At 39.7% G+C, this 13,248-nt stretch overlaps 1 protein-coding gene across 2 annotated transcripts; it reads right to left on the bottom strand.

The window, feature by feature from the left end:
* Positions 1-1,652: 1,652 nt before the first annotated feature.
* Positions 1,653-13,248, bottom strand: LOC106936244 (fibroblast growth factor receptor substrate 2-like). Of its 2 annotated transcripts, none has more exons than XM_015017105.1 (7): positions 13,214-13,248; positions 9,971-10,096; positions 9,755-9,843; positions 8,506-8,692; positions 7,693-7,854; positions 5,519-5,637; positions 1,653-5,445 (listed from the first exon to the last, which is right to left on the bottom strand). In XM_015017105.1, the coding sequence occupies exons 3-7, from the start codon at positions 9,818-9,820 to the stop codon at positions 4,147-4,149; spliced, it is 1,833 nt and encodes a 610-aa protein (XP_014872591.1). In that variant the 5' UTR covers positions 9,821-9,843; positions 9,971-10,096; positions 13,214-13,248; the 3' UTR covers positions 1,653-4,146. The 2 variants fall into 2 exon arrangements, with proteins under 2 accessions (XP_014872591.1, XP_014872592.1); XM_015017106.1 differs by lacking the exon at positions 13,214-13,248 and adding an exon at positions 12,988-13,187.

The following is a 13,248-nucleotide window of genomic DNA, read 5'->3' as shown; positions in this document are numbered from 1 at the left end:
ACATTTTTTTTTTTGGTAAATTTTCTACATCTGCTCCTCGAAGGCGAACACACACACATATACCTTACGGCTCTACAAAGCTACAGATTTCACACTTCACGTGTCGTTCCAATTTAGATCCGTAAAACAATAATAGTCCTATTATTGCAAAAATGTAAACATCCCTCTGTGCATCAATGCTTCAGCCATCAATGTTGTCTTCAAGATGTCTTTGTTTTATCCAGTACAAAAACTAAATAAAATACAAGCTCTCAACTTCTGATGTGGTTATTTGAAGCTTCTGCTGCGGTGTGCAGTGTGCATTTTAGGTACATCTTCAGGTCTCAGGAAAACATCTTCACACATTACAGCAAACAGCCTCAGATGTCAGATCATAGACAAAAATCCCATCAGACCTATGACTGAAAGGCATCAGAATAAAAAGTCTCAACAAAAACGTCTTCAGACGAAAAGGTCTTGGAAATAAAGTCTGCGCCAGGATAAAATCTGTCCTAAAACGTACACCGTAGCGGTGGGGAAAAATGTTAAAGAAGGGGTATTATGTCCTTTACTAACACCCTGCGCCATTTTACACAACCATCGGGTAACCATCTTTCTTTCAGCTGTTATGAAAATGCTGCATATATCAACATGACTTAAAATAAATTTGACGAAGCAATTTGAAGCCTCGAAGGTGGGCCTACGTCTCCTAAGCTACAGCTCTTTCTGACACGCTGCCTTCAAGACATCGTCACAACAATGCTCCTCCATTATGTTGTTTACACTTGTTCTTACAAGTGCTGGGACTGAGAGGAAGTTCCTATGACGGCCTCAGCAAACGCCCAGGTCCACCAAGTATTATTTTGTTGAGAGAATAACAGAAAACTATATAAAGTTTCAAGAGGATTTTTCATAATACCCCCTCTTTAATTGATAGACACACAGATAAAATCTGAATTTTACGTACCATGTGGAGAAAGACACAATCACTGAAATACAGATATATTTTTTCCATGACTAAAGTATTTCAAAGCTTTTTGGGGGGGGGAAATAAAACATATGTTTTACTAACATGGTGATCTGCAGTGTTTTCCTTTGTCTAGCACAGTGTTTCTCAACCCTGGTCCTCACCGCCCCCCTGTCCTGCATGTTTTAGGTATTTCCCTTCTGCCACACACCTGAATTGTATCCATGGGTGATTAACAGGCTTCTGTAGTACTTGATGGTCATGCAATCATTTGGATCAGCTGCTCTGGAATAGAGGCACATCTAAAACATGCAGAGCAGGGGGGCGGTGAGGACCAGGGTTGAGAAACACTGGTCTAATGCCTATAGCAGTCTATGAGGCCAAAAACAACTCCCTGTCAGAAGTTGAGAGTCTGCACCTGTTTCAAATTAACACTCTGGCTGAAGGACAAAAAGATCACCTTGAGTTAAACGCCACAGTGAATCTGCCTTCCAATGATTCCACAAGCGTAAATCTAAAAACATCTCTCTTTCCATCAGCTTTACACGCAAAGCTAATATGAGCAATCAGAATAAAGATGGATGCCTGTGATTCCCTTGCGTTTTCTTTCAGTCAGTTCAGGATAAATCTGTCTGCATGGAACGAAGTTTTGACCACACTGACCCCCTCTGAAATGAGCCGTGACATTCCTGCCGCCCACAAATAAAACCAGAAGACGACAACGACACTACTCCTATTGACAACATGGTAAAAAGTCTGACATCACATTATTTTTCTCATTTTGACATGTACCTGTAGCTTATATGGGCTACTGTTAGTATGTACAAGTAGCAGCAAAAATCCACCAGAACAGTGATTATCAGACTAAAAGATTATCCTTCTCGTGTTTCCCTTTAGCATGGCTATTGATGTGGATGAGGTGGAATGTGTGGTTTTTATTATTTTAATTTGAAAAACTTTCAAAAAACTGGATTGTTGTATTTATTTGTACCCCTCTTGACCCATTTTCACTTTGTGCCTCATCTCTCCCCCCAATTTCCCCATAAAAAAACAATCCCTATGGCACATTTTACTTTTTAATTCTTCCTACTGGTAGCAATTACAATTTGGCACTTAAAATATAAATACAGTCATTCTTTTTCTTTTTCTTTTTTTTCAAAAATATACTTAAGCATATTAATAACAGTAATACACCAGAGTCCAGTGATAATTTGAGGTGAAACTTTGGTCTCCAGATTACCTACTGGACTACAAAACGCTGGTCACTGTATGGAGGAAAAATAAATTACACTTTTTTTAAATGATTAAATAAATATGTTATAAATAAATAAATATTTGAGACGGTTTATAAATAACTTTAAAAAAAGCAACTTTATGACTTTGCAACATGCTTAAACTCCCTTTAAAACAGCCCTGATAACTGACAAATCATAGATTTAGCTCAGTTCCCATGAGGTTACAGCTTAATGCCACTGTTTGAGGTCGTCAACGTCTCTAACCGAGAACACTTTATTAAACTATTGAAGCTGATGTCGAACAGTGTCCCTTTGGCCCCCATTTTTGTGGCAAAAAGGACCCAACCTGTGGCTGCAGTGGTGACAAAGTGGCCTAAAGTCAAAAGTGCAACGTGACTGGCATGGACCCACCCTCCCTTGCGTCAGGAATGATATGCAGGAGATGTGACTGAGGATGATATGCTACGGTTTTGATTTCTGCATGCCAACAGCAGAGAGCCAAACTTGATTTACTCCACGTGTGCTACGTTTACCATCATTAAGTACCGCTCTCCAAATCTCCCAATCTTTTCTTTTTATCCCGTTTCCCCTCTCCCCCATTTCAAACTCTGCTCTGTTAAGACGGCTTCTACAATATGATTCGATACAATTCCATAGGATTGTGTGCAAAATGCTTTTTAGGCATACAGTAATAAACATACGAGCCACAACATTAGACTTAAGTGCTTGTGATGAGGTATGAACACCGGTCAGAAAGGAAACCGTTGACCTGCCTTCATGCCATCAATGGTTCCTCTCTGATGACTGTTGCATCTCTGATGTTTAGAATATTACATGTTAAAAAAAAACATGAATGAAATGCAAGTAAAATCTAACTTGATAAATACCGTATGGCAATGACTTCTTCCACCAAAAATGAAGACCTCTGTTGGACAACAGCGAAGCATAAAGCATCATATTTAGAAGAATACAGCGTCTTGCAAAACACTTTGTCATACCTGAACCAATCAATGCATGTCATTGGGATTTTATGAGACAGACCAGCACAATGGTAGTAAAGTTCAGTGCAACTAACTGACTTCCAAAGTCATCTAATCAATCAATACTTTTCACCTGTGACTCATTTTGTCTCTGTATAAACATGATTTTACTCCTGTGGATGTAGAGGCGCTGCAGTGATCCTCAGCTGAGGTGGGAAGATCTGCCCACATGATGAGGAGTCATGCCCACCACAAATTTGTGATTTCTGGAAGCTTTGCAAGAATTAAGCCACAAGAAGTTCTAAACACAACGCATGTGAGGGACACAGCAAATATTTGGAATAGGCTGATCTGGACAAATTAGATCAAAATTGAAATTTCTGGTCTATATAAAAAAATTATATCAACCTGAAAACATCATCCTCACTGTGAAACAGAGTGGTGGCACCATCATGCTGTGGAGACGGTTTTCCTTAGTAGGACCAGCAAAGCTGGTCAGAGTTGATAAGAAGATGGATGGAGCTAGTTCCAGTTCAAACCTGGAAGAAAGCCTGTTAGAGGCTGTAAATCTTTTAAACCTGTCAAAAAATACTGATTTTTACTCCCTTCACAGTTGGGTATTACTTTGTGTTGGTGTATCACATAAAATCCCTCCAAAAAGGCATTTAAGTTTGTGTTCAAACAAGATTTCAAATTGTGAAAAACTTTAAGAGACACGAGTACTTCTGCAAGGCACTGCCTTCGTACATTTATATGAAACTTGATGCTCTTAAGAAAGTTTTAACCTGATGTTTGACAAATAAAGATAACTTCAAATTCTCCTCAGACTTTTCTCATTTCCATTCACAATTCACTTTCACTGAGTCTCTAATTAGGTACCTGTACCGTTTTAGACAGCCCACGCTTGAATGGATGGATGACAGTGAAGGGTCCAGTGTGCTAACATGAGGATGAGGCCTTCATCTGTCTCCAGTCTGAACTTCATTTACAGAGGCAGGTCTGTGCTGTTGTGGCGAGTCTTTCTGGAAGTCCCATCATCCCTGGGCAGCGCTTTCTGCAGGTTGGACATGGCAGCGGTCTTCTTCAGGTCAATTACGGCGTAGCACTCGCTGCGTCTGGGTACCGGCGGGCCACATTGTTTGGGTGGTAGGCGCTGGTGCTGTGGCTGGCCAACCCCGCTGCCAAGGGCTTGGCGGGGAGGTTCTTCCTCCAGGTCCACCTGGATGTAATTCAGCTGCCGCGAAGGAGGCATGTGACCGTGCTCGCAACCTCCGACCCCTGAACGTGATCGCCTTCGGAAATCAAAGCTAAATATTCGCCCCGCGCTGTCTGGTCGACATGCCCGAGGATGCGGGGGGCAGGGGTGCCGGAGCCGGGGCGGCTGCACCTGCTCTGTGTTGACATAGTTCTGAAGGGCGTCTCGGTGGATACCCCGACTGTCCTGGTGGTACCCGTTGGGCGTTCCTGGGCCTTCTGAGAACTCGTACTCGTCAAAATCATCCTCCTCTTCTTCATATTCGTCCTCATCTTGATCTTCATCGTCCTCCTCCTGCTCATCGTCCCGCTGCAAAGCGCTGTACTCCCACACAGGTGGCAGTGAGGGCAGGTTTTCGTAGTTGAGAAGAGCTGTCCGGCGGTGGCCTCCGCCCATGCCCCTCTCACAGGCGTAGCCCTGAGGCGGCAGGGATGAAGGGCCGTGGCCGTGTGAGTGCAACAGTGAGTGTGAGTGGCTATCCCCAGTGCTGCTGCTGCTGCTCGAGCCCACAGACTGCGATACGCTGCTGGGGCTCAGGCGCTGCTTTCGGCCGCTCCGCAGGCCGTTGATGTTCTCGTAGGTGAGCTCGCCGCTCTGGGAGCTGTCTGGGTGCTCGTGGCTCGGATGCCGGTGCATGTGGTGATGGAAATGGTGATAGGAGTGGGAGTTGCACAAGTGCATCCCAGGCTCGTCCCCCTCCGTCTCTGAACCTGTAGCACCCTCTGCTGGCTGAAGGTTGTGAGGATTGTGCCCGAGCCTCTCCCTCTCCATGAGATGGCGCTGAGCTGGAGTGGGCCCCAACATGAACTTGACCTCCTGCGAGGACGGCTGTAGGAACACCTGGGGGTCTTTGCGCTCCTCAAGCGGACAGCATCTCATGTTGGACTGTGGGTTCCCTTGGCCTCCGACCGGCATGGCTCCACGTGTCGTTTCGGGCAAAGCGCTAGGCCGCACCTCAGGCAGAGAGTGCACACAGTGGCGCATGGAAAGATCTCCGTCCATGCTCACAGTATTCACATAGGTGTGAGTCTGTTAGGAAATACAGACAGGTTCAAGCTTGGGATTCAAAGGAAATATGCTATGAGGTGCAAACAGGACTTACCTGGTCTTCCAAAGCCATGAGGCTGTGTCCATGGTCATCAAGAGATGGTTGGGAGGAATCCCCTCTGATGGGATAACCTGGATATCCGTTTGGAAAGGACTGGACGGGAAAAGCTGGAGCTATAGACAATACAGACCAAGAGAAACCAGGAAGGTGACAATCAACTCAAAATATTTGGCTGGATTTATTATTTTCTTTACAGTACTTAAAAAGGATGGTTATTTCAACAAGCACTTAAGGCATTTGACTGCATTTGTAAAAAATAAAAATACATACATATACATATATATATATATATATATATATATATATATAATAATTGTGTTGATATTAATGAAAACATTCTAAATGTGAGAAGGGAGTTGGGGAGATACAGGGTGTTTGTGAATCTTTAAAAAGCCTTAAACTAATGGACCCAAAATTAAGGCCTTAAAATGTATTAAATTCACTTTGAAAAACTAAGTTGGTCTTTGATATATTAATCACAGGTCTTAAATGTTGTCTTGGCAGGACTACTTAATCTAAAATATATTCTAAGCATTATTTTTTGTCACTTGCCAAGCATTCTGTGATTCGAAGTGGTTGAGGCTACCAGTATATCACTACTAGCATACTCTTAGCTAGCTAGCCGTTTTGCATCCATCATAGGTAAGTACAAATTTTTCGCCACTTGGCTGGACAAAGTTAATACATTTCTGTGGAGTTATAGGTAATGGTAAAGGTCCCTAAAAGGCCTTAAAATGTTTTAAATTTAAGTTAGTGAAACCTACAGAAATTCTGAACTACTGAAGAAGATTTCACCACAAAGATTAATTCTGAGAAGGTGAAAAGAAACTGTGAAAATTACAGTAAATTGACTTAAAGAACTTAGACTTTAATTTCTAATCCTTAAGGAAAACTATAAATTAGTAATGCAGAAGATGTCTGATTTAAAGAGTGTAAAAACTTGTGGTTTCTTTCTTTCACCACTTGAGGGCAGTAGAGGAGCAGCTTCTAAATCAGGGGTTTCCAAAGTGAATCCTCAAGGGCTGGTCTCCCGCATGTTTTAGTTCTTTCCCGGGGTCAACACACTTGAATTAAATGATGGTTCATTAACAGGCATCTGAAGAACTTTATGGCATATAGAAGAGTTAGTTTAACCATTTCAATTAGCTCTGTTGGAACAGAAACGCGTCTAAAAGTGACAGGACACCTGCCCTTTCTGGACACCATGGCTTATCCAAGTATATCAATAAAAAAAAAAAGGGGAAAGAAAAAAGTTGTACCAGCAACAGGGAAAACTGCAGTCTTGAGAGGATTGTCAAGCAAAATCTATTCAAGAATTTGTGGAAGCTTCACAAGGAGTAGACTTCAGGAAGAGCGGTGAGGCACAGAATCCACATTGCTTGAAGTCCAGTGTGACGTTACTGTGATGGTTTGGGGTGACACATCATCTGCTGGTACACTGTATTTTCTGAAGTCCACAATCAATGCAGCCGTCTACCAGAGACTTCTAGAGCACTTCATGCTTCCCTCTGTTGACATGCTGTATGAAGATGCTGATTTCATTTTCCAGCAGGTTGTGGCGCTTGCCCACACTGCCAAAGGCAACAAAAGCCGACTCAATGTTCTTGATTGGCCAGTAAATGCCCCTGACCTTGAACCCCACAGAGAATCACCAGACCCAACAAGGCAGATGACAAAGTAATCTGGGCTTCCATTGCAGCTCAGCAGACGATCATGCCATCTCCGTGAGCTGGGCTGCATTGACACAATGATTCAAGGAAGAGGAGGAGAACTGAATATTGAGTGCATAAAAATGAACACATTTTTGCTTGGAATTAAGATTTGAAAAAGGGTTATTGTTGGTTGTCCAGATACTTTGTTGTGGAAAAAGTGTAGATTTAACAAGCTTTGTTTAGCTTAAAAGTAGGGACTTCAGTAGTTGTCTACAATAATCACTACTAAGCCTTCTGCATTGCATTTTAAGGTGTCAAAGACAAATCTATGCGAATAAATGTATATTTAACCTGTTTCAATCACTTAAATATAGGAAGGATAACCTTGTTTTGTTTTGGGGTTTTTTGTAAATCGTTCAACTCTTAAAATTTAAATTGATTGAAGCTTGCAGAAATCCTATCAATGCATTGCTGCATGCAAGTTTGGCAGGCATTGCATGAGCAGGTGTGACTCACTGTTGGGAGTCTGTGGTGTCCGAGACATGTCCATCTCTGGCGTGTGGCCACTTCGACTCATCATCATTGACTCCTCCACCACATTGATGCTGTTGCATTGCATCAGCTCCTGGAGCAGGTTGAAGATCTCTTCAGCCCGGGAACACTTGAATGCAAAGATTCCTGGTTTAAACACAAACAAAACATGGCAGGTAAGAGGAATTTAAGGGATAAAACAAGGTCCAGGCATAGCATGGCAAGTTTATTTATATGGCCTCAGAGGTTCACGCAAAATGAAAAGGGAGAAAATTGCATTAAAAACAACAGGCCAACAATTCTGCACATTAACCCCGTTGAGTCTAGATGACCCATAACCATTAATAGACCAACAGTACAGCAACAATTTTGCAAGAGAAACACCAAAAAACTCATTTATTGCCCTTCAAGATCATTGACATACCTAGCACTTATGCAAAATACATTAAAATGTATTAATGGCACATTGAAAAACAACCTTAGAAAATAAATTACACTGGAACATTTTTATCCATTTACAAAGAGTAATTACTCTTAACAACTCCTCAATATGGGAAAGACAAGAGAACATGAAATTCAGCAATGCTGTTGTGTGTTGATAAATCAAATAGTTAAAAAAATATATTGGTCATCTGAAAAGACCCATCTCTACAACTAGAGAGAAATACCTACATATATATATATATATATATATATATATATATATATATATATATATCTCACTGTTACATTACAGAAACATCTTGCGGTCAACAATAATACCATACTATGCATAAAAACTGAGAAAGTGCTGCCCACCCTGCCCTGTCTGACAGCGGCGGCCGCTCTCAAAGGAAAACAGGTTGGAGTCGTAGCCGTAGCGTCGCAGGCAGAGGTATGGCCACCGGATGGCGTCTCTTTTGCGTGTGTGAAGAATGAGCTCAGTCTGGGTGAGCTCCATGATCCCAGAGCCGAGCTCGTTGCCTTCATCATCAACATTGATGACCTGAAAGACGGTGAAACACAATAACATCACGAGACGTATGGAAACAACAAAAATAAAGCATGAAAAAAAAAAATAAACACAATGGTATACACTAAGCATGTTTTTTTAGATTGCATTTATGCAAGCGTGTTGCAAGGTTTTTCTTTTTTTTTTTTCTTCCTTGCCTCTTAAGAAAATTACTCCATTCTTGTTTGATGCAAAAAAAAATTATTTTATCTTTTATGTGTCATAATTAAAGATGCATCAATCCATCAGCCAATAACTGAAATCAAACAGTTTTCTCCTTGATTAATTTGATTGTTACTAAACTCAGAATAAAGTGCATGAAGTAAGTTGATGTGTTTACCGACCCAGTTTCAGTTAAGATGTATAAAAAAAACTGAAAAAAAGAAAAATATAATAAAACTTTGGCACATTTTTGATACAAAAAACAAGATTATAATCAGTGTCTTATTTCATGCTGTTAAGTATTACATCTATTGTTCTGTGGTGTCAAAGCTTTTTTTAAATACTTGTTTTAATAATTCATTTAAATGCAGAAGAAATAAATAGGCAAGCTTTTCAACATGTGTGGAAAGTCAAGAAGTTTTGACAAAAACTTTTTTCTAAAAAAAAACAAAAAAAAACAGAAGTTCTAGTTTTCTGATCTATCTTTATGGGACCAGGAATAGAAAAACATGTGATAACAGATACTGTTATCACTAAATATTTTAAGGACATTTTTACTGATTTGGAGAAGAAATCATTTGTCTATAAAAGATTTAATTTAAGAATCTAGTTCATTTGTGACAGTGTTAACTTTTTCTATTTAGCTGTGAATGTTCTGTAAACTGTGTGCTGCTGTCAGTCTTGCCCAAAATTCTTGCGTAAAAACTATTTTTAATCTCAGTGGGATTTTCCTGGTGAAATAAAAGTTAATAAAAATAAGAATTTCACAGAAATGGAGAAAAAACATATACAGGACTAGAGGTTTTAGAGGCTGACTACGTCCAACAACATGGGCAAGAACTGCAACGACAGCACAGCAAAGGATTTGCATGCTAAAAGTTTTAAAACGGAGACCTTAAATTTGGTGAGATGGTTGTCTCGGATGGGGTCTCTGTACAGACAGCTCCAGCAGCTCCCCATAGCTTCAGCAGGCCAGCTGAAACCTGTCAACAGTGAAAGTTTACAAGCAGGCCTTCTCAAATTCATCAGCTTTAAGCTGCACATGCATACAAATGGACAACAGAGACAAAATAATGTGCCCCGTCACACATTTGGCCTCAAGTTTCTTACTCAGTCCAGGCCATCGGTGTAAAGGGATTCACGTCTCAATCCCAGGATCTTCTACTGGGCAGCTGCTTCACGAGCCAGTAAGCCTCCTGCGTGGACATCTTCGAGAGAGGATGACGGCTCTGTCCCCTGAAACAAAGACAGGGACCAAGACACTGAGATTCAGGGAATAGATTTACAGTTGTGGTTATAAATTTACATGCAGTCAATCAATCAAAATGACTACAAGTCATTTTACACTTCTAACAACATATTTTAAATGTTTTTTTTCCTCTAGGTGGAACAAATAAACAGACTGCAACATTGATTTTTCTTTTTAGGATCTTTTTCTGTTGGAACAGTAAATTATGTCTAAGATTCAACAATTAATCTCTTCATTACAAGTGAATTTGAAGAATTTGGGTGTAATTTGCATTGTATCCACGCCACAGGACGCAAAATAGCCCCACACCATAACGCTATGACCACCCTGGTTGACAACAGTGTTTGTAGATTTGAAAGCCTCATCTTTACTGTCATTTTGGAAAGAAAGCCCAATATTAGTGTCCTCTAACCAAAAGCAATTTCTCTGGAGAAATTTTGTTTGTCAACGTTTTCAGCTTGTGGCTGTTAGCTTTGAACAAGTTTGCCTCCCGATCTGTGGCAACGTGAAACCATCGCCGTGGACACTGGCGTTCTAGCATCTTCCAGTTGTTTGTGCTTTTTTTTCTTGAACATCCTAACCAAATTATCTTCATCTGAGAGTGATAGTTTGTTTCAAAAGATTGAAAGTTGGAGAAAAAAAAAAGAATCCTCCAACTGGACAACAATCCCAAACAAAAATCAATTCGGGCCTTAAGAAGAGATTAAAAACACAATAAGTCTATGTAAACGTCTGGTCAGATAATCATGATACTCAGACTAAATAACACTGGAAGGAGTCCATAGTATCTGAAGAATGTTTCCCTTATTAAAAGCTAACACCATTAAGAATCTGTTTGCATGCAGACTATGCAATTACCCCACCAATAACACTTGGCAATGCTCCTAGTGTAACTCTTCCCAGGTAGGACAGCAAATATGTCTGCTATTTAGCATAATGGGCACTTAAACATTATTTAGGTATATAGCTTGGCTAAAGTAGATGTGTCCAAATCCATGTAGCACATTAAGCGACAGTCAACATTATTATAACTGAAATACTAAAGATATCCTAGCAGAATTTTAGAAATTTTGCTTTTAGTGTCATTTTTGTAATTTAACTTAACTTTGAAACAGCGAGAATTTATGCCACATGGATAAAAAGTAAAAGAATATTATCTAAAATGTTTGGGCTGCAAGGACTCCGTACCACCAAATTCCTACACAGTTTTTTTTTTTTAAAAGTACCGAGTCTCTTTTATTGTTTTCCAGCTCAACATAAGTTAAGAAAAAAAATAAACCAGTATGAGAAAATGTCAACAAAAATTCATTTTGGTTTTTGATTGTTTTGTTTTTTTGTTTGTTTCTTTTACTTACTGTCAGAAGAGTTGCCCATTAGAAAGCAATTTTACTACTTTTTGAACTTTCAGGCCAATAATAAATTCAGGTTGAACAAGATGTGAGGTTATCAGACAGAGAATTGGTAAAAGGAGATTCCTAAATTAAGGGAGCTTTTTTTTTTTACAACATGAATGAAAAAAAAAAAACACGTTTAAATTCACATTCTGCACCTTAAATATTAAGAAGTCCTAAATTTTGTCCGAGTAAGTCCAGACGCCAAAAAAAAAAAAAAAAGTAATGATATGGTTTTATACCACACTCTGAAAATCTAGAACCAATTTCAGCCTCGTCTTTCATAATTTGTAGGAATAGTACATTAGATTATATTTCATATAACCAGTAGCAGCTGCTTATGTGATGGAAGCAAAACAGCAACCTAGAGTACCTAAAACATTTGATTGAAGTTAAAAAATACAAATCATAATAATAATAATAATAATAATAATTAAAATTTAAATAAATGTGATAAATATGAACAAAAAAATTACTTTTTTTGGCAGATCTGTAAAACATGCAAATAATAATGTTTGACCTACTAACTAAAAGGCAATTGCACCGCTTTCTTAAACTGCAGAAAACTTTACATTCAGGCCGAATCATGGTTCTTACACTGGATCTAGTTAAAATGCCGAAAAGAAAAGCACTATTATTTTTACCAATGGGATAGCAGTACCAATGTTTACAAACAGCACTTTAAAGCATTTTCCTTTAGTGTACGACATTGTATCCTTTATTTTTCTAAAATCCAAGTTATATAGATCTTGTGACGGATCTAACTGTATATAAAGACCTGATTACTACACAAGCAGTTAAAATTGTGTTAGAATAACTCAAAAACAACTCTTAAAAATGTAATTCTCAAATAAAAAATGCGTGATAGTATCCGAGCTTGACCACATAATAGCAGAAGTCCCAGCATCATTACAAACCAGAGGATCTCAGAGTACTATCTGCTTTTTCAATCATTTATTTTCCTTAATATCAGCTTCAACTCATACAGTGCATCTGCTCATATAAATTATGCACTAATGAACCAGGTTTTGATCAGTGTAAGTCAAGAATAATCTGACAAAAGCTCGAAAATCCAGAAAGAAGCAAAATACAGCAGGAAAAATCCTGCGATTTGGGTCGTACAGTGAGTTCTGAGAGTTCCCAGTCCAGCTATGCTTCTTCAGGTCAGGCAGGATAAAAAATAATAAAAAATACATCAACCAGCAGCTGAGTTTGGCAGCTGATCAAACAAACATTCACACGTATAATCTCTGTTGTCGCTTTACGTGTTAGTATTAATATTACTGTTATCATTGTAGCCTACATCAGCAGCACCGCACTATGCTCCTGCTCTAACCTGGGCCTCCACATCTGACTGGAGACACACAGCTGCATCCACTCACTGCGAGCAGGCTAATCAGCTAAAGCTACACATCCAACACACAGGCACAGCCAGGGGAATCTGCTGAAAAGAATACAACAATGATGGAGAGAAAAAAAATCACAACCTTTCTGATCCAATTAACCAGCCCGAATCGGAACCATCTTTTTCCATGTAATAATTTAAAGAACGCCCCCCTTCCCCCTCCTCTGAATGAGCAGATTCAAGCCCAGCAGAATGAGCCACCACACGGCTCACTGACCGCCGCTGCTGCTGCTGCTGAGGCTACAATAGCAATAACACACACCAGGCAACGGGAAAGTGGAGAACGACAGCGATGGGTTGCTACTCACATGTCTGCCACGGTTTTTTTTTTTTTTTTTTTATT

This window comes from Poecilia latipinna, unplaced genomic scaffold (assembly GCF_001443285.1).
Source record: "Poecilia latipinna isolate Pla-1442-1.1 unplaced genomic scaffold, P_latipinna-1.0 Scaffold2104, whole genome shotgun sequence".
In the NCBI taxonomy this organism is placed as follows: domain Eukaryota; kingdom Metazoa; phylum Chordata; class Actinopteri; order Cyprinodontiformes; family Poeciliidae; genus Poecilia; species Poecilia latipinna.
The sequence above is the reverse complement of the archived record's forward strand: the minus strand, read 5'-3'. Positions and strand labels throughout refer to the sequence as shown.